Source organism: Taudactylus pleione, unplaced genomic scaffold, assembly GCF_031769625.1.
Source record: "Taudactylus pleione unplaced genomic scaffold, aTauple2 ptg000366l, whole genome shotgun sequence".
Taxonomy (NCBI): domain Eukaryota; kingdom Metazoa; phylum Chordata; class Amphibia; order Anura; family Myobatrachidae; genus Taudactylus; species Taudactylus pleione.
This window is the reverse complement of record NW_028284767.1, coordinates 940,000-961,745: the sequence shown is the minus strand read 5'-3', so window position 1 is coordinate 961,745 and position 21,746 is coordinate 940,000. Positions and strand designations below refer to the sequence as shown.

The following is a 21,746-nucleotide window of genomic DNA, read 5'->3' as shown; positions in this document are numbered from 1 at the left end:
AGTGTCGGGATTCTGGAATCGGCATTCTATATGCCGGCATCCCGACTGTCAGTATTATAACTATCACAAATGTATAATGAATAGGAGGAATGTTATGGCTATTTAGCTTTTTATGTGTTTTTCTCTTCATTTTCTAGATTGTTAAATTGAAAACATTTGGTATTAGATATGAGGCACCTTTAGAATATTGTTATGTTTTTGTATATTTTCAAGCAGACACAGGATAGGTTGTTACTTCTCTTTTATTTAGTTTTAAGAAAATTGTCCTATTAATTCAACCAGCTGTGTTAGGTGGCAGGTGAACTTCTATCCATAATGTGGACACTGCGCCAGGGATATTTTTTTGTTGTTTGCTGGAATACTTTCCTGAAAATCTTGGAGCCATTATTGAGGAGCAAGGAGAAAGATTCCACCATAAAGACATAAAGTAGTTGGATTGACAACACCAGGAAAGAAGCAATGCCAACACGATGGGAGACCACCATTGGATGTTGCACAATCAATGTACAAAAGAAATTAAGAAAAGTACCAATTCACCTTAGATTGTGATTACATTTTTGGATACAGGGAAAAATTGCTGACTAGTTATTAAGCCATGCGTGGAACTATTGACAAGTTTTGGTGACTACATTTATAGTTTTCAAAGCAGTTCTTCATATTTGAATTAAGCTTTTAACTCATCTTCCAGATAGGTTATTTCAGAATGGACATTTTTCGAACTAGCCTAATTAATTTACTACATTTCTAGGACACTAACAGACCAAGAATTATGCAATTGGCATTTCCTTTATTATTGCATTTCAAATTGCTGCTGACAAAGCCTCATTTTCTTCTAATAAGTTAAATGTCAAATCATATTTTTGTGATGTTGTTTAACTACATTTATTATGCCAACTAATATAACAAGTCTGTGAACATTTCACAAAAAAAAAGAATGTTTAAAAAATACATTTATGAACTCGGATCCCAAGGAAATGCTACATTAAAATTCTGCATTTCTTTCTTGTATATCTGCTGAAAATAATCAACTTGATCCACAGTAAAATGATTCTTCCAATCTCCAATTATTCCTGTGAGGAAAGAAAGATGGAAAAAGGAACATTACATGTGATGTGTAGAGATATAGACATTGTATAATATTAAAATACCATTTTCAAATTGCAGCATAATATTAAATGCTAAATTTGGTATTTATAAATCTAGAATTTTATTATTGTTTATTATTAAATTATGTTATTGTCCTCCAAACTGATTTCAGAGTTAAGAGAAAACTCATCCCATAACACTAACATATATGCCGGCACCTCCTTCCCTCACCCGCATAGCACAACATGGGATCGTACATCGCATCCCCAGATTGAGTGGATTTTCTGTAAAAGCTGGGGATGCGGTATACGACCCCACGGGAGCGCGCTTGGGACGATATCATGCCCATATACGGTACTATATAGCAGTTATATCATGCCAATACATCGGATCGGCTACTATATCGCACCCTGTATGACCAGCTTTAGCGATCTAATAGCTTTCTCAAATACTGGATTTTGGAGCATACATTAAATGGACTAATAAAGAAATACTTTATCTACAAAATGAGCGCAATATTTAGTTATAGAAATAATATAAAGAAAAATGTCTAAAGTTAAAGAGACAAACACATCTTGCAATTTCAAATAATAAAATACTTACAGTATATAACAGTTTATTCTGACCAGGAAGAATGGGAGGAAAAGGCTACAACATAGAACTGATTCCCATACCTTTAATCACCTGTCAATCCACCCCATACATCACGTCAGAACTTAGGGCCTGATTTAGTAGTGAACGCAATTGCAATTATGGACGCACATCGAGCGATTGTTTGCTATGGCGCATGCGTAAAACACGGCTAATGCATGCTCAGTGATCGCACTGAGATTATGGATGCATAGAGCAATACATTGCAAGGTGAGTGACAGGCTGTCAGCATTTGGGGGTGGTGACGGGAGGGTGGTCAGAGAAATGCAGGTGTGTCTGTACATTTGTACACCAGTTCATGGGTGTGCATAAATTAACTATATGAATAACGCTGCGTTCCTTGTAGTTGTGGGAGATAGGTAATGTAAGGGAGAATGGAAAGGGGAAGGATAAAGTAAATAAGGAATGTGCGACTGGGTTCAGGGAAAATAATTGTCTTGCTTCCTGGCAATGGCGACCCGGAAGAGTGCATAAATTAGCCACTGCAATTGCATACGCAATATTACAACAGGTGTTGTGTCTTTTTTAATATTTATTTTAAAGGAGGTTAAGTGACATCAGCGGGCCCTTTACTAAGTATGTAAGGAGCTAGGACCACTACCCTGCCCTTTAAGAGACAATTTTAGTTTAAAAAAAAAAAAGATTTACCACATGAACTCTGCACCCACCAGGCAGGGGTGTGGAGGGATAGCTTCAGGCTTCAACCTAGGCCTGGGGTACTTTGCAGAAAGGGAACCCTTTTATTGGGTGGGTCCCCACCTCTCAAGGGATCACTGGCCTGGCCTGACTAGTTTGGGGTGAGAATGCTTTGCCCAGGGTACTCCGCGAAGTGACATTAAACCCCAGCTACTGGACCCCGGTGCTGGTAGTAAAAATATGGAGAACATCACACCATTTCCCCCCCCCCGTATTTTTACTACCAGCGCCAGGGCCCGTGCCCAGTGCTGGTTCATTAAATACAGGGGACCCTTAGGTTTTCTTTATCCCCAGTATTTGATGAACCAGTGCTGGCTCAAAGTGCCTGGTGCTGGTTCAGATTGGGAAGGGGGATTACTTGCCATTTTTTTTAAGAACCCTGCACCCACCAGCCAGTGATGCAGGAGATAGCCCTGAGCATTAGCCAGGCCTGAGGTAGCCAGGAGACCCCTTTATTGGTTGTGTTCCCACCTCCACAGGGATCCCCGGCCTGGGCTGACTAGTGTAGTGTGAGAATGCTTTTGCCGGGGACCCTGTGCAGCAGGTTCCCTGACTGTGGCATTGCAACCCAGCTAGTGGAGTCTGCTGTTGGTTTTAAAAATACAGGAAACCCCAAGCCATTTCTTACACCATGTTTTTACAACTAGCCCTGGGTCCAAAAGCCTGGTTCTGGTTAAATATGGGGGACCCCTATGTTTTTTGTCTCCATAAGTTACACTTGTTTCTAATAATCAGACATCCATCAGCCAGGAAAGCAAGGGATAGCCCCAGTTTCAGCCCTGGCTTGGGGAACCCTGGAGAGGGGGACTCCTTCATTGGGTGATCCCCACTTCCCAAGGAATCCCTGGCCTGGGTTGACTAGTAGCAGGGGTTAATTCTTTGACCAGGGGACTCCGTGAAGCATGTCCCCTGGCTGTGGCATTACCCTGCAACTAGTAAGAGCCCAGTGGTGGTTGACAGAAATACAGGGGAACACTACAAATGTTTCCCCCATATTTATGCAATCAGGAACAGCTTAGGAGCCCAGTGCTGGTTCATTGAAATACGAGTGACTTCCATGCCATTTTCCCCCCATATTTCCTGAACCAGGGCTGGCTCAAAAAATGCCCATTGCTGGTTATCACATCCTGTGGTTAACTGCAGATTCAGCACTCTCATGGAGTGAAATTGCTGGCACTCACAGAATAGTGGAGCTGCTACTTCACAGAATTATGTGCTCACTGGAATATATATATATATATATATATATATATATATATATAAATATAAAGAGTGATCATTGGAATAAGTGAATTAATAATAAAGGCAGATATTTTCCTCTTTACAATACCCTAACATGCCTATAATCCCTCCATTCTCACTTACAAAGCCTTCATCCACCCCACCCTCTCTGCTTAATTGCAACTTCATCTACTGTAACTCTATATTTCAGTATTCATACTTCACTCTGATTGGGGCCTGTCCTGCCCACTGATAAAACAGCACCCTCTATGTAATATACTTCAACTTTCAATAAAACTCTCCACCAGCCTCCACATGTGAATTTTTGTAGCTTGCATGTTTTATACATCGCCAATTTCACTCTATATCTAGTATCATGTTTTTTGTTTTTTTTTAAACACTTTATTTATTAAAGCAATGCATATTATCAAACAGTACACAAAATAGTTAAGAAAAATGGCAATAAATGTTATTACAAATTGTGTCTTTTCAAAAATACACTGAATAACTCAAATATTGTATAACAAACACTGTTTCTGACAGGGTACCTTCATAAGAAGGGAAACATAATGAACAGACAATATATAAAATAAAAAGAAATACATTTCAAAAAAGAATTATAACAGAAGATGTCTTTGTTATTTCTCCTATCTCCACCCCTACTTTTCCTCCTTGAGCTGTACCCTTGAAAATTTTGTCTATAAATTAATTTCTATAATCCAGATTTACAAAACTATTGGGGGATCGTTATCCACCATACGATGCATGAACCATATAGTATTTGAAAACGAGTTACATATCTGTGTTTTAACAGCTGTAGAAAGGGTTACAATGTAGCTCTCCCAAACTGCAAAGAAACGTTCAACCTGCGTCTCCTTTTCCAAAGTAGCTCCCACCCACTCCATTCTAAAGAGATAGAAAAGTTTAGCTTTGAAAAGACTCATAGAAGGTGGTTCCGGTTTAATCCAGCTCTGCAGGATGGATTTCCTTGCCGCGGCACTCACTGCCAACAATAGTTTATGGCTTCCTCTTGTTATACGCAAATCACTGGGAACAATCCCAAACAGTGCCCACTCTGGACTTAGAGGTAAATAATTGATTAAATGTGTTACTGAATATGAACGAACATCAATCCAAAATTTACGTATTATGGGGCAATCCCAAAGGCAGTGTATTAGGTCTGCTTGGGGATTTCCACATTTAAAACAATGATGCGAATCAGATAAACCAATCAAAAATCTCCTATGTGGGGAAAGATACGTTCTGTGTAATATGTTAAGGAACATTTCCGTATACATAACGGAAGGGAATGATCTACAGGCTTTGTAATGTGCGTCTAGCAATTCATCCACTTGCAGACTCGGAACCTGGGAGGTCCAAACCACAATACCACTGTGAGATTTGGTGTGATCTAACGAGCTTCAAAGCCAATTATAGGCTGAAGAAATTGCCCCTTTGTTCTGAGATTGTTGCCGCAGCATCACGTCCAGTAAATTATCCCAGTCAGCAGAAGAAAAACGTCTTAGTACCAGACTGACATAGTGCTGTGCCAGTAAAAATGCTACAGGGTATCCAATTGTGACTGGATACTTTTCAGACATCTCCTGGAACGTGAGGGGTCGGTGGGCCTCCATATTTACCATGCATCCTATATTGGTTACTCCGCCTACTCTCCAGATAGTAAAAGGGTATCCAGCTGTCCCTTCCTGAAAATCTGGATTTGATATTAATTGGAGAAATAATGTATTATGAGCGTTTAAATTATTTTTGTGGCGTGTGATGCACCATAGTTTTCTGACAGACCATAGTAAAGGGTTATCACGATATTGGGGTAAAATTTCTTGATCATATAAATGCAAGAAAGATATTAGATCGCCCCCCTGAAGATATTCCCTTTCCAGAGAGGTAACTGCATAGTTATCATGACAATGTAGCCAGTCTTTGAGATATCTAAGATGGGCCGCCTGGCAATACAACTGGACATCTGGAAAATTAATTCCCCCATTAGTTACAGTTTGTTGCAACTTTATAAGCCCAATACGGGGACGCTTACCCTTCCATATGAACTTCCGAAATAAGAAATTAAGTTGTTGGGTGTCTTTGGGTGTCAGCATTAAAGGTAAAACTTGGATCAAATATAACAATCTAGGGAATGACACCATCTTGATTAAATTTGCCCTGCCTGTATATGATAGTGGCAGTGCTTTCCAGCCCACCAGCTCACCAGACACCCCTCGGATAGCAGACGTGTAGTTTAGCTCGTTCAGAAGACTTGGCCTCCGTGGTATAACAATACCTAAATAGGTTATAAAGTCCGATCTCCATTTTAGTTCAGCCTCCCCCAAACCATTTACCAGAAAGTTTCCGGAGCCCAGTCGAAGTGCTACTGACATTGACCAATTAACTTGGAATCCCGAGCAGTCTCCAAATTGCTTTAAAATATGAAATATTTTAGGTAGTGACTCTGCTGGGTTTGATATATAAAGCAGAATATCATCTGCAAAGGCAGTGAGTTTAATTTCTTTATTTCCTATCTTGATCCCGTGAAATTCTAAGTCACTTTGTAAAAGACGTAACAAGGGATCTATCGCCAAATTAAATAGAATTGGAGACAGGGGACAACCCTGACGAGTTCCTCGAAACATAGTAATTGGCGCACTGTTGTGTCTGTTGATTTGTAAGATGTTAGTTGGCGAGGCATATAGGTAATGAATTAGGTCAATAAACAAAGAGGGAAAGTTTCTAGCTCTAAGCACCGAATATAGATGTGGCCAAAGAACTGTGTCGAAAGCTTTTGTTGTGTCTAAACTCAGTAATATATTTTTAGAAGCATGTGATTGTGAAGAGGCAATTGTTGCCGCTATGGCTGAGCGTATGCCTTTAACAGAGTGTGTTTCGCACAAATCCTAATTGATGTACCGTTAGTATTTGGGGGAGGATGTTTTGCAATCGGTCTGCCATGAGTTTTGCAAATATTTTTATATCCGAATTAAGTAACGTTATTGGTCTGCATGTATCTATTTCTTGAGGGTTTCGATTGGGCTTGGGGATCAAAATAGTATAAGCAGAGTTAAAATAGGGAAAGGGTGTATGGTTCTGTAAGATATTATTGAATAGCTCTACTAAAGTAGGGGCTATGTGTGGTTGGAGTATCTTGTAAAACTCATTTGACAACCCATCCGGGCCTGGGGACTTATGAAGATGTAGCTGAGAAATAGCTGAACTAACTTCTAAAAGTGTAACTGGCAGACTAAGCGACTCAGACTGCTCTACAGATATGCTAGGTAAATGCGCTTCTTGCATTAGACGGCTATGATGATCTGCATCAAACGGAAGGGTTGACTATAAGGTACTAAAATAACTCTCAAATTGTTCCAGAATATTCTTGGAATCAGTCAATATTTGATTAGTTTGGGGGTGACGTACCACCGTTATATATCGTTTATATGTCTTATTTTTGGACATTATCGCTAAGAGGCGGCCAGTCTTATTGCCCCATTTATAATATTTAAATTTAGAGAAAACTAAATTCCGTTGGGCTTGTGACAATAAAAAATCATTTAATAACTGTTGGGCTTCGGTGTACCTAACTAACGTCTCGTCACATGGGTTAGCCATATGATTTTGTAAGGCCAAGTTCAATGAGTTATGCAGTGCGAGGTATTCAGCATTTGATTTTTTTTTTAATCGAGATACATAGTCTATAATGTGGCCTCTCAAGACGGTTTTTGATGTGCCCCAGAATAAAGTTGGAGTATCCCATTGTTCTATTTTGTCATCTACAAACAACATCCATTTATCAGTCAGAAATTGTTTGAAATCAGCGGATTGATACAGATAACTGGGAAAGCGCCATCCTCTCTGTCCTCCCACCTGCCGTGCTCTTTCCATGGTCACTGATATAGGAGCCTGATCTGAAACAACAATATTCGAAAGGTCCGTTTCTCCCACCCGTGTAACCAAGGAATCAGATATTAAGATGAGATCTATCCTAGACCAGGACTTATGAACCCCTGAATAAAACGTAAAGGATTTATCAGTTGGGTTGAGAAGGCGCCAAATGTCAGTGAGCTGGAGGGCTGAGCGGAGGAGCTGAATCTGTTTCCAAACTGGGGAGTTTGGATTACGTGGAACAGGTTGTTTATCTATAAAGGGGTTATCTACTAAATTAAAGTCACCACCCATAATGATAGGATAATTGTTCCTTTGAACCAGAAAATGGGTAAAATCCTGTAGGAATTCGGAAGTTGCAACATTAGGAGCGTATATATTAATTAAAGTATATTTGAAACCCCATATTTCTACATCTAGTAGAAGATATCTACCGTTAGGATCTGATACAGTATTTAAAATGGTGTATTGAAGATCCCTATGGAACAGAATCGCCACTCCCCTGGCTTTCCGTTGGTAGTCCGCTGAAATACATTGATCCAGCCAAGGAGCCTTTAGGGACGATGCGCTTCCTGCCAGCCAATGTGTTTCCTGAAGAAACATTACTTGTGGGCGAAGTTTTTTAAGATGAGAGACCACTTTTTTACGTTTGATGGGAGAGTTAAGACGCCCCACGTTCCAAGAAACTATCCCAAAATATTTGTCAGAGCAGGAGGACAGAACTCTTGGGTTTGTTATAGCTGCACTAGCCAATTCCCTGACGTGGGTGGACGTGTTGATTCAGAGACATCATAAGAACCACCTCCTCCCCGTCCCAGCAAGCAGGGAGGTTCAGGTGTGTGTAAATTCTGCAGTTTAAACAAGATAATCTCAACATAAGGGGGGGGAAGGTTAGCCAGACATCTTTATAGACTAACTTAATAAACATACATTGCTTTATCCATCTTTTTCTCAAATTTTCCATTGTTATCCAAAACCAAGCGAGCACCAATAAACACATTGGCGGTCGCGGAACATAACTTTAAATAAATTGTTTATATTTGTTCTTTATCATATTCCAGATTTGTGAAAATAACAAATCCCAAGTAGTTTATTATAGTACAGATACATTGAATCTATGAGCTACAACAGGTAAATTAGATAAATTCAATCAATCATGTGGAGGGCTGTCTTGTCATCTGAACATACGTGAGACATGTTCTTTTGCTTGATTCGAAACAGTAAAAAACAGCGTGCGGCCATTATTTTGGAATCTGAGTTTTGCTGGATACATTAAAGCAAAACATGTGTTATGATCATGTAATATCCTACAGACCTCTGAAAACTCTCTACGTTTCTGAGAAACAGATGCCGAAAAGTCCTGAAATAAAAAGATACGAGACCCATTAACTAGCAACTGAGGAACTTTGCGATAAGCACGTAAGATTTGTTCCTTCATCCTATAGTCTAGGAATCTCGCAATAACTGGTCTGGGTCTGCATGCTGCATCCTGTCTTTCTGGACCAATTCGATGGGCCCTGTCAATATGAGAAAGCAACGTGGCATCAGAGATGTCAAGCGTTCCTATCACTGAGGTAAGAATGTATTCTGATAGCTGCGAATCCCGTATTGTTTCCGGGATTCCGATAAACCGGAGATTATTTCTCCTGTGTCTATTCTCCAGATCATCTATTTTGGCCTGCATGGTTTGAACGGAATTTGTTAATGTATCCGAAGAATTTTGGAGTGTATGAGTCTGATCTTCTGTATCACTCACTCTCTGCTCCAGTGTGTTAATTCTGGTTGTGTTTGCCTCTATTTTAGTAAGAGCCGTATCAAATAATGTTTGAATGTTTTCAAGTTTTTTTTACATTTTTTCTATTTGGGGCATTATCAGTTTGGAAATCTCCTGAACCATTTCCGCAATTGATGGGTGACCACAAGGAGCATCATCGTTAGAAATACTAGCCAATGAAGCATCCCCAGTAGGGGTAGGCGGAGGCTGGGATTTCCCAGTGGATTTGCCAGATCTATTCATTCTGGTATTTATGTTAGATTGGGGAGTTTTATTTGAAGTATTCTTATGGACGTATTTGTCCATATCCAAGCACACAGAAACCAGACAATAAAAGTTATAGTTGTCCTGCGCAGCCAATACAGTATTTGGTAATAGTTATCTTAAAAGGGTTCATAGACTCGCAATTCAACAGTTAGGGGGTTGAAGCTACTCGGATTTGTATAATAGAGCTATAACCATAGTAATCACATTGTGGTTGTTAGTTTAGATTGTATCATACACACTAGTGGCAACAGCAGATGTATGGTCACTTTTTAGAATTAACACAAAAATTTTAAAAAGTTAGCACAGTGTAGTGCGTCTCAAAAAACCCATCTACAGAGCACTAATACCATTCGACCACATAGTAGCGGTACCACAATGACCATATAGTGATGAATGAAAAAATAAATAAATGAAATAACCAAAAACAGAAAACTTCTGATCTTTGATGATAATAAGAGCTTAGTACTGTGAGTATTGGCGTCTTCACGAATTGTGATAAAGAAACACTGATACTAATCAATCACTTGGTGGCAGTGGGATAGAAATCATAAACTGAAACTACCACACACCAGCAGTCAACAATTCAACATTAACCCAGTACAACCTGTGCGTAATTTTACAAATATCACAGAGAAGCAAATAATACAGTGTATGTTAACATCAGGAAAACACACCGCAATTGTAAAGTTTCTCCAGTAGGTGGAGACAGAGTCAAAGAGATCCAAATATTCGGAGCGTTGAATGCTATCAACAGAATGCTGTGGGTAGAGTGCTAGCACCTGGGGGGGGGGGGGGGAAGGACAAAGCCAGGGGTCACAAACAGGTGACAGGACTGGTTACCTCCGATAAGCCAGGCCAGAATATTCAGTGGCTTACACCACAGGCTCTGGTCAACAGGCTAACAGATACCTCAGAGCGCCAGCCAGCGCATTCAGTGCCTGATCCCCGGCAGTTCACACAGTAGTATCCTGAGCAGTTCCCAGTAGATCAGCAGGGTAAATGAGTCGCGGGAGTCTCACAGTCCCCACAACCCCCCTCGCAAGACAGACAGCCCAGAGGCAGCACTTCAACAAACTGGAACAGCGGAGATCACACTGCAGGCAACGAGCCGCTCCAGTGATCAGTCCCTGCGAGCAGACAGCAACTCAACCTCCGCCTATGAGAAGACAAAGCTCAGCCCAGGTAGTCCACAGCGATCCCAGGCAGCAGGTATGCACAGCGTAGATGTTTACAGCGGGTGTACACGGCGAGAGTGCTCAGGCAGCGGGTGCACACAGCAGGGATATTCAGGTGGCGGGTGTACACGGCAGGGATACTCAGGCAGCAGGCATATATGGTGAAGGTGTTCAGGAAACGGGTGTACGCAGTAGGAATCAATCACCAGGCCAGCACCAGCAGATGGCTCCCTCGTATGCTGGGAGCGTTAGGGCATGGAGGGCTCAGTACGAATCCTCAGCGTCCGTCCACGCCACGAGGTCCCACCAGCATCAGAAGTTCCGAGCAGTCACAGCAATGCTGGGTATGCAGCGATCTCAGAGAGATCAGGTAGGAAACTTCCCAGATGTAAGGATCATATATGAGAGACTTTTTTGCAGTTAGGTTGTGTTCGCGCCAAACAAGTTTTTGGCGGTCATATAAGCCGTCAAGTTAACGGCCGAATTCCGGGGAAATATGGAAGGCTCCCTGGTAATATAGGTATCCCTAGATTCCTCTGGTAAAGGGGGATACTATGGAGAACACAGCAAGTCTCCAATCTGTGTTCTGTGACTTGATTCTTCAGGATTCAATATCCTTCACAGGGAGCCAGATTAAAATGCGGCCATACCAGATGCCCCGCCCACCGGAAGTCTCGTATCATGTTTTTTTAATACCCTGTATTTTAAATATTGTGATTTCTAATAACAAATATAAAAATATTTAGTATTTTACTGGCTTTACAATAAAATTATAAAAAAGCCTCTGTGGCAGTGGTTCCTAATCTAGGTGTGCCATGGCACACCTACAGGGATGCCACAGGTTGGTAGTCCAGGACCAAATCAATTTATTTATTGTCAATATAATAGGCAAAATGAGTGCAGGTGGCTACTAATCATAAAGTATGAGGACAAATGGAAACACAACCCTGTCCACCACCACATAACTAAACCAAATGATGACAGGTAAGTACAATCAACTTAATTTAATAATTTGTTTCAAGATTTCTCAAAAATGCATTTTTGGTTTAGGGGAGTTGTTAAAAAAAAATACTGATACTTTAAAGCACCTTGATTCAAGAATATTTGGAAACTAAATCTCTACTGAGTTAACACATACACATAAACAAACAATATACCAGAAATAATTTTTTTTTTTTTATTTATTATTTTTTAGACCTACAGTAAATTAGGTTTCATTTTATTAATAACTATGCATGTTTGTTAAGAACATTATACTGAATTAGGTGGGTTAAATAGCTTCAGCGACTATAGAAACATTAACAAGCAATTCAAACATAAACAACAAGCCATGACATAGGGACTAGGATGGGGGTATTGTACCTTAGTCCAGCACAGTGGACAATACTCTTCATTTTATGCAAGCTATTGAAACCATTGAAATTGTAACCAATGAAGTGAGCTTAGACACTGCCAGCCTTATGATTCCCTTAATTAAACTACTGGAAAAGCAGATAGAGAAGCTGAAGGAGAAGCTGAAGGAGGAGATGAAATAAAGCAAACAGAGTTAGTTATGTTGGACTTGTAGATCAACTTCTTTATGTGCTTCACTAGGACCAAACTATTTGCAACAACTTGAAATGGGGTCACTACATTTTGGCAAACATGCTTGATCTTAGGTCTAATTTTTATGTAATGTCTTTCTTTCCAACTGACACAAACCTTAAGAGAGGGAAAGAGCTCCTTGCGAGCATGGTCTCAGCTCAAGTGGCACATGACACGATGACATATCCTACTTTAGTTTCTCCTACAAATGCTGCAGTGAAACATTTTACATCTGATCAGGCTCACAATTATTGACACCTCTACCATGACTCAATCTGATACAGTAAGCATTAATAGAATGGTGGAGGATTATTTTAATGAGAGTGTACAAATTAGCATGTCACGCACAATCCTGGTCCTCTATGGTATATATATCGACGATATCTTTATAATTTGAGATGGTGATTTGGACACACTCACTTCATTTACTAATCATCTATATCATAGCACGTTTTGTTTAAAATTCACCCACACTTTTAATTTCACCACAATGAACTATTTAGATATCACCATTAATGTTTCTGAGGGAAAATTACACTCAGCCACTTATGTAAATAATGTAGACTGTCAGAATTATCTACATTATAAAAGCAGTCATTATAAACTCTGGAAGGATAACATACTCAAGGGACAATTCCTCCGTCTTAGGAGAAATGATTCCACAGATACTGCTTTCCTTACTCAAAGTCAAGATTTATATTTGGCCTTTCTTAGGAAAGGATATACCACCTACATTCTCAGCAAAGCATTACAGGAGGCTAAACTCTGTTTGATAATCTCCCTTCTATCAAAGGACAAAAACAAATTAATTAAAGACACCAAGACCACCACAGACACTTTTAGATCAACAGATAAACCTTTGACTTTTATTACCCAATATAATTCAGCTGCCAGGGACATTAACAGGATTATCAATAAGAACTCTACTGTTTACAACATGATAGATTTCTGGGTCCTATCCTCCCCAAAAAAAGTTGAGTTGTTTGTGGGAAAGCAATACCCTTAAACAGAAATTAGCTCCAAGTCCTTTTCCCATTAGAAACAACACTTCTCCACCCCAAGATTCCACTTCCAACATTATAATTAGTTGCCAACTAAGCTGATTGTTTTTTTTTTTAGATGTGGTCAGGATAAATGTTTGATTTGCAAACATGTGACAAATGGGTGTACTACAATCACTTCTTTTAGCACTAATGAAATAATGAAACATTTCAGATTACCAGTTTCTCAAATTGTAAATCACAATATGTGGTATATGTCATTCAATGTAAGTGTGATGTCCAATATGTAGGAAGAACAACTAGTAGGTTCCATCTAAGGGATTTAGAACATAGACATAATATTCTTAGAGGTTTCAAACAACACAGTTTATCACAGCATGTTAATAAATGTCTTAATAATGATATTAATGGCTTATATATATATTCGCCATTGAACAAATCAAATGTACACATAGAGGAGGAGATAGATTCAGTTTGTTATGCAAACATGATGCCTTCTGGATATTCAAACTGAACACCTTAAACCCTCAAGGTCTTAACAATATGGTGGAGCTTAATAATTGTTGATGTCTGACTGCTGGACTTGCCACATGAACACTATAGGTCGCTAGGGCTCATGTGCAGACCCAGAGTTTGGCCATCAACACTTATACTCCACCGATTGTGCCTTCATTTAACAACATTTACTCCTTCCCATCTTATTGTGGTGCTCACGAGTACCACCCCTGCATTCTCTGAATCTAAATACATTTCATTGTGGCACGCATGCTATTGTTGCGTCCCACAATTGAACGGCTCCCCTTTTCATCTAATTTATGCAGAATTTCATCTTTTCTTTGGTCATATTCTTTTATACTGTATTTAAAACCTGTTGCTTCACCATATATGATATATCCCCTTAGTACGCTATTACTGCCAGTCATATCATGTTAGAGGTGTCCACTTCCATCTGACTCTGGAAGATTTACATTACTAGGCTAGGTAAATACATGGATGGGAGACCACCAGGTGTATTTTGCTATATATATTTTCCATTTATGTAATAATCATCTCTATATTTTGAAATACAATGCTGCACTCCCACTCTTCGATATGATTATATAGGAATCGGTATGAAATACCACCGGCTGCATGGTCGGCGGTTGGATTCCCGGCAGCACCTGGCCGACAAAAGCAGGGTTCCCGGAAGCGGAAGCCCGACAGCGCTGGAAATCCCGATCGTCGCTAAGGTAAGTATAAACTAACCTAACCTAACCCCCTAACCCTAACCCTCCTTAGGGGTGCCTAACCCTAACCTCCCCAAAAAGTGCCTAACCCTAAGGCCCCCCGGGGCGCCTAACCCTAACCCTCCCTCCCCCTAGCCTAAACCTAACCCTCCCAGGGGGGTGCCTAACCCTAGGTCCCCCCCGAGTGCCCTAAACCTAACCCTCCCCCCCGCGGCTGTCTGCTCGCGACGCCCGGCATCCCTTCGATCGGCATCGGGGAAATGTCAGGCGTCTACATCTAGACCCCGGCATCTCACCCTCGCCGGGATATGACAGTCGGGAAGCCGGCTGTCGGTATTAAGGCAGCCGGTTTCCCGATTGTATACCATTATATATATGTATATTCTACACAATAAATTATATATACTCATCTTTTAAAATTATTATTAGATTGTTTACTTTATTAAGTATCTTTATATGTATTTATTACTACACTGCATTTAGCATTTTTTAATTCTCTCATGATTATATTTTTTTATACGTTTCAAGTCACTTGTTTATATTCAGTTTTGTATTTTAGATGTTGCTTGAATACTCACATACCATGGGCATTTCTATTTGATTATTATGACTATTTCTTATCTCTAATAATATCATCAATGTTTGGTTTATTATTTTTAAACTATTATTCTTATGTATATGAATATTATTGTTATATTTTTACAATATACTAGGAACTTTTTGTATATTATTGTTTCAGACATATGGATTTAAAAACAAAGCCCCATTCCCCTATATATCTAGGGAACACAGTGAGTGAGGTCAATATCTCTGAGGAAATGGATGGCAGATCCAAGGCAGAGAAATGTGTTAGGTTGCCTCATTTAGTGACTGTACCAGTGGGACCACTGTACTTTGCTTTATGATCACCTCCTGGATTTCATATCAATTGCGGGCACATCATATTAGAACTCTGGCCCTGATTCAGAGCTGGACGCTCTGACAGAGCGCTCGCTCTGAGTCAGGGCCGTCCTTCTTAATTTTAGAGCGGCCTCCTGGCCGCTCGTATAGCTGTGGGTGACAGCTATACGACACAGTGACACAGTGGGGCCGGTCCCATGGGAACGCCTCCGTCTGGGCAGCCACGCCCCCGGCCCGCCCACCAAAGGGGGCGTGCGGTCACTCAACATCGACAGCACGCCTCCTTTGTAGCGAGACCCACAGCGACGATGGAGCGGGCCTTCGTCGTGCGCATGCGCACTGGGCCAACATCAACCCGCTTGCGAGCGCTCAGCGCTCGTGAGCGGGTCTGAATCAGGCCCTCTATTTCAAGCACCACGATTACAGAGTCTTTTATTCTTCAATTTGATCCATCTCACGGAGACTACATTTCCCATACGCCACCAGCCCTCTCCGACTTCCTCTATAGCCTGGCCGGGACTATCAATTGAAGCAGAGACATGGGACATCGCACTTAGGGGACAGTTTATGACAGTTTCTGTAAGCCACTGCTTCCGGGTAGGTTGCAACGGGTACATATTTAAAACAGCACCTGGAGTCAGTGTAAAGCACGTCAGGTTTTATACTGACTCCGAGTACCGTTTTAAATGTGTACCTGCAACTCGCCGGGAAGCAGCGGCTTACAGAAGCTTCTGCTTTGTAAATTCTCCCCTTAGTGTCCAGACCAAACGGAGGATAAGAACACTCTACAACTTATTTCCATTCTAAGCAACTGGCATGCCATTAGGACCATCAAGGTCTCAGGAGTTTAATCTACAAACTGCTGTTGGTGACACCCCTTCTATTACCCAGATATATGTGTCTGCAATTGAATCACCTGCAGTACACCATATGCTTTGCACATAAACGTACATAGCACGCTGAGCTGTGCCAACTTTTCTATATATTGAACAAGGTAAGTTCCACATCAATTGATACTTTGTTTACACGTCACATGTTACATTTTATCCGATATTTTATAATTGTCTCTTTGTTGTACCATATGATTCATCATTGACTGCTATATACTCCTAACTGTTTCCTACAGAAGTTTACGATTCAATATCTTTTATATTATATTGTGTTTTTGGTTTATAGGTCATGCTGATTTGATTATATGCATTGCCTTTTTTACTCATTAAAGTTATATATCAATTCTGTCAGCGCTCCCAGTTTTCTTGCTTTCTCCCACTTGTTATTGTAGGGTTAGTCACCCTAACTGGTAAGCAGCTTTCAGAATTGTATTGTCAGACTCTGGCTGAAGCACCTAGTCCTTCTTTCTTCCAGTGTGTCACACAATCCTGTTGAATACTGGTAGGGTAAAAAGGCAATTTGTACAAATTATCTTGGCTTTACTTAAGCTGCCACCCTCCAGTGTGTACTTGGAAAGAGAGTTTAGCACAACCGGAAATCTTGTGAGTGATCGGTGTAGGAGGCTACTTCCAAATAATGTGGACAAACTGATGTTCATAAAAATGAGCTACAAATTCTATGAGGAAGACCAATTGCAACAAAGTACAGAGACTTCTGTAAATAATGGAATCCAGTGGGGATGAACTAATGTTGTGTAATGAAGATATTAACACTGATGAGGGTGAGAATGATAATACAGAAAATATCTTCCAACTGTGAAGATTTACAACACTGTTAGCACCCTTACAGGGGTATTCAATATGGGAGCGATAACATTGTTTTTGCGTTAATATCGGAGGTATGACGTCATTATCGCAGGTTTTACTTTTACACCGTATTCAATTTCAAAGACTTGTCGCAGTTTTGAAAAGTCTTTGATAAAAAACGGGGATAACTTTTCACCATTGAATAGGTGTCGAAAAAAAGTGCAGAATTGGGGTTTAGGGGTGCAGGCTTAAAAAAAATAGCCTGCACCCCTGGGAATGACATTTAAAATAGAACTGTGTCAAAAAAAGTTTTTTTTAAAAAAAATAGGGACACCCCAAAAAATTTGTTTAAAAATTGGGGTGAAAAAAAAAAATGGGTAAAAAATTATTAACAATAGGGAAATAGGTTCAGGGCTATTCTGCAAGTATGCGGCAGGTGTTTTCTAGAATAGATTTATAGCGGCAGGTGCACAAATGCAGAATTTTTAAAAGCTTACTTTAAGGACTTAAAAATATGTTAGTACCCATTTTCATGTACCCCAAATTTGATGGGACCACTTAAAAAAACGAAAAAAATAACCTAAGTGCTCTTCTGCAACACTTCTTCAATGTCGGGAAAAAAACACCTGCTGCGGCTATTTAAATCCCCGACTTTCATTTAAAGGCTAAAACGGGGGTACCCATAGTTTACAACTTTAGGGGGGTCTTACAATTATTTTAAGGAAAAATTCGTAACTTTACGCAAATCCAACTTCGGAGTTTCCCGTTTTCATAAATTTTATATTGAATACGAGTATAAGCGGGAGCGCGTCCGATACTTTAACGCAGGTAAAAACTCCGATATGAAACGTTAACTTTGACAGTGAAGTTAACGTTTCATATTGAATACCCCTCTTAAGCTCATGGGTAGCTTGGTTTGTGTGGCTCAAACAAAACAAGCTCTTCAGTCCTTGTTGCTGAAATGCTTGGTTTGTTAGACTGTGAATATACCTTTTAATATACAACACATACTTTTTAATATACATCATAAGGGTTTCATTATGGGCTTTGCCAAGTTTGTGTGTGTTTGACAGGCACAGATGTGTCCTGCTGCATCTTTGCTCCTTATGCCATGTAGTGCTCCATGCTAGTCGAGCATTGCTGTGCCGCTGCTTGGTGCACTAAATGGCATCATGCTGCAGTAAGGCACAACATAACGTACTGAAGTGCTGGAAAAGCCAGAGCGTGTAATACAACTTTCTGTCCACCAGATGTCACCTTTCCTAAACTGCACAGCGCATGCTTTTGTAGCACTATCTGCTGATTGGCTGACAGAACCTGTCCTTCAGGTTCTACTGAACTGCATTTTATCATGAATAAATAAAGAATTAAATAATTTGGTGTATGAGTTACATACTGTATCAGTGCTTGCCAGAAGACACATGCCCAGTATTAAATAAAGACAGAGCAATTCAGGTTCAATATTCTTAAGGAACTTTGATGAATTCAATACATTGATTCCAACTTCCCACCAACTGTCATTGCTATGCCACCCAGCTGCATTTTACGCTAAACCGCTATAAACATTGTATTGTACATGTTACAAGGCCATCTATACTGCACAGTAAACTGTACTTACATGATGTCAAAAGACACATGGGAAGTTTATCATAAAAACAGATAATTTCAGGTTCAATACTCTTAAAACACTCTGCTGTATGTCACCCAGCGGCATTACATTCTAAACCGCTATTGACCTGGTATTGTACACTTTACCTGGTATAAAGTCACACACTTCACATCACATACACAACAAGTGTGACTGCTGATATGGCTGGCATGTGTGGGTGAGTGGGTAAGTTGAGCACCTTACAGAGTCAGTGTCTCGGCTTCGAGGCCCAGAAAGGGACAATGTAATTTTCTACATCAGTATTTTTTTTTTTGAATCTTCAATACAAGATTAAATAAAGAAATAAGCCATTTGGTGTGTGAGTTACATATCAGTGTTGGACAGAAGACGCATTTCCAGCATTGCCCCGTATTAAATAAAGACAGCGCAATTCATGTTCAATATTCTTAAGGAACACAGCCTAACTGTAACTCAATACATTGCTCCCTTCCCACCAACTGTCATTTCTGTGCTACAATATGCCACCCAGCTGCATTTTACACTAAACCACTATTGTACACGTTACAGGGCCATCTATACTGCACAGAAAAACTGTCCTTACATGATGTAAAAAGACGCATGGGAAGTTTTTCATAAAAACAGATCATTTCAGGTTCAATACTTTTAAAACACTGCTGTATGTCACCCACTGCATTACAGTTTAAACCACTATTGATAGTTGTATTGTACACTTTACTTGGTGAAAGGTTGCACACTTCACATCACATACACAACAGGTGTGACTGCTGATATGGCTGGCATGTGTGGGCGAGTCAGTAAGGTGAGCATCTTACAGAGTCAGTGCCTCAAGTTCGAGGTCTGGAAAGGGACAATGTTGTTTTTTATATCAGTTTTTTTTATTATTTATTTTTTTAAACTTCAATACAGGATAAAAAAATGTTTTACTCTACATTTATTTTTACTATTTTTGGGTTTTCTTTTCATAAGTGACAGTATATTGTTCAATATGTTTTATGAACTGTATTTTGCTGATCAGTGCACCAATTCACTGCATTACTGTACCTACATATTATTTGTGTTGGGTCGTATACAGTACTGTAAGTTTTGTTAGTGGATAGAACCTCTTCACCATTATACTGTATAGTAAAAATACTGTATGTTGTCCAATAGAAATGCTATTAAATGTAAAATAATCTAGAGTACCGCATACTCGTACGGTACACTTCAATTCCAGTACTCTATACAGTAACAATGTACTGCAGCATTCTGATTACTGTACGGTATTTAATGTACAAAGTTATTTATATTAATCTACTGAGCTCACAATTTACCAGTATTTACCAGCATAGAATAATAATTACACTACATTGATTTTTGCTAATTCAATATTCTTAAGGAATAACACCTGTTATAATTCAATACAGGATTAAATAAAGAATTAAATAATTTGGTGCATAAGATTTGTCATTTATAAAAATACATTCTTTATCTGCGTTGGCCAGAAGACGCATATCCATTGGTATTTTATGTTGGCTTCCATCATAATTGACATGTTTGGCCCAATTCTGGAGCCTGGGTTGTGGAATGGTTTTCCAAATATGGCAAGTGGTGAAGGAGTGCTAAACATTACAGGTCTTCTAGGTGAAAGTACAATATACAGTACTGTACTTGCATTGTTCTTGCATGTGTCTGAACTTTTAGCTGACCTCTGGGATAAATCAAGTGAACAAAATAGCCAATGAGAGCTTCTGTACAGTGTGAAGCATGTACTTGTGTGCTGTATGCAATGAGTTCAGCAGCAGCGCCCTACCGTGATGAGACCTTGAACTGACTGATTTGATACAATAGGCAGCCTCCACCCCACCATCACCCCATACCCCCACCTGTCCTTTATTATGTTAATGAAAGGCTCATGCTTGCTTTGGGGAGGTGCCCTAGATAGCACACCAATGTTTGTAATTTGACCATGCAGCCAACTTCAGTGAGTTCATACAGTAGCCAGCCCCTCAACCACCACCACAATTCATCTACTGTACTGTATAAAGAATACTATTATATAATGGAATGAAAAATAATATGCACCTTCAGTGTTGCCTCAAGTCATATGCTAGCCATGCTGGGACATAGAGTTCCACCTGGGTCTCAATTTAAGAGCAAAATAAAAACACAAAAGCTCATCATAATAAGTGTCTCCTTGCACCCATATGCACCATATGACATTGTAGCAAGCCGCACGCATACTGATCATTGACGCAGTCCACTGGGTGTACTACATGTTGCACCATTAAGACAGTACTGATCACCAATGCATTACATATGGCACATGTTGTACCGCTAATCTAATGTCGCAAAATCAATGTCGCCTCAAATCATGTGCTTTTTATGCTGAGACTTACAGGTACTGTATAGTTCTACCAGGGTCACACACACACATCATTGATGCTGTCCACTGGGTCAGTGAGCTCAGTGGGATTGAATAGAAATGATTAATGGTGGGGGAGGTAAAAAATTACTTTGCCCCCTAATGACAGAAATTGCCACCAAAGAGCATGGCACAAATCTTAGTGTGTAACACGTTTATACTGTAGACAGCTTCCCCGCCCCCACTCCCCTGGGAGATTTGTGATTAATGAGTCATGCTGGCTTAGGTTTGGGGGGGGGGGGGGGGAACCCAACCAGAAATACATTGTCTAGAGCAGTTTAGAGTCCAATGCAGCTTATAGAGATCAAAGGAGAGGGAAAGTGTGGAGCAATGTATAAAGTTGATCAGAGTACTTCAAAAGTATTAATCCTGAAATGATCTCTCTTTATGAAATACTGCCCGTGCATCTTTAAGCCAGGTATCTATACACCAACTAGCGACAGTATACAGTACGGATGTCCCATAATGAGTTCAATACAATGTCTATAGTGGTTTAGAGTAAAATGCAGCTGGGTGGCATAACATAGAAATGAAAGGTGGTGGCAA

General features: G+C 40.0%; 1 protein-coding gene across 1 annotated transcript in view; it reads right to left on the bottom strand.

Annotated features, from left to right (window-relative positions):
• Positions 1 to 951: 951 nt before the first annotated feature.
• Positions 952 to 21,746, bottom strand: part of LOC148508413 (sulfotransferase 2B1-like) — a 93,080-nt gene continuing 72,285 nt past the window's right edge. The window contains exon 6 of the mRNA XM_088444505.1: positions 952 to 1,070. Coding sequence (XP_088300631.1) covers positions 952 to 1,070 — 119 coding nt within the window. The remainder of the gene's footprint in view (positions 1,071 to 21,746) is intronic.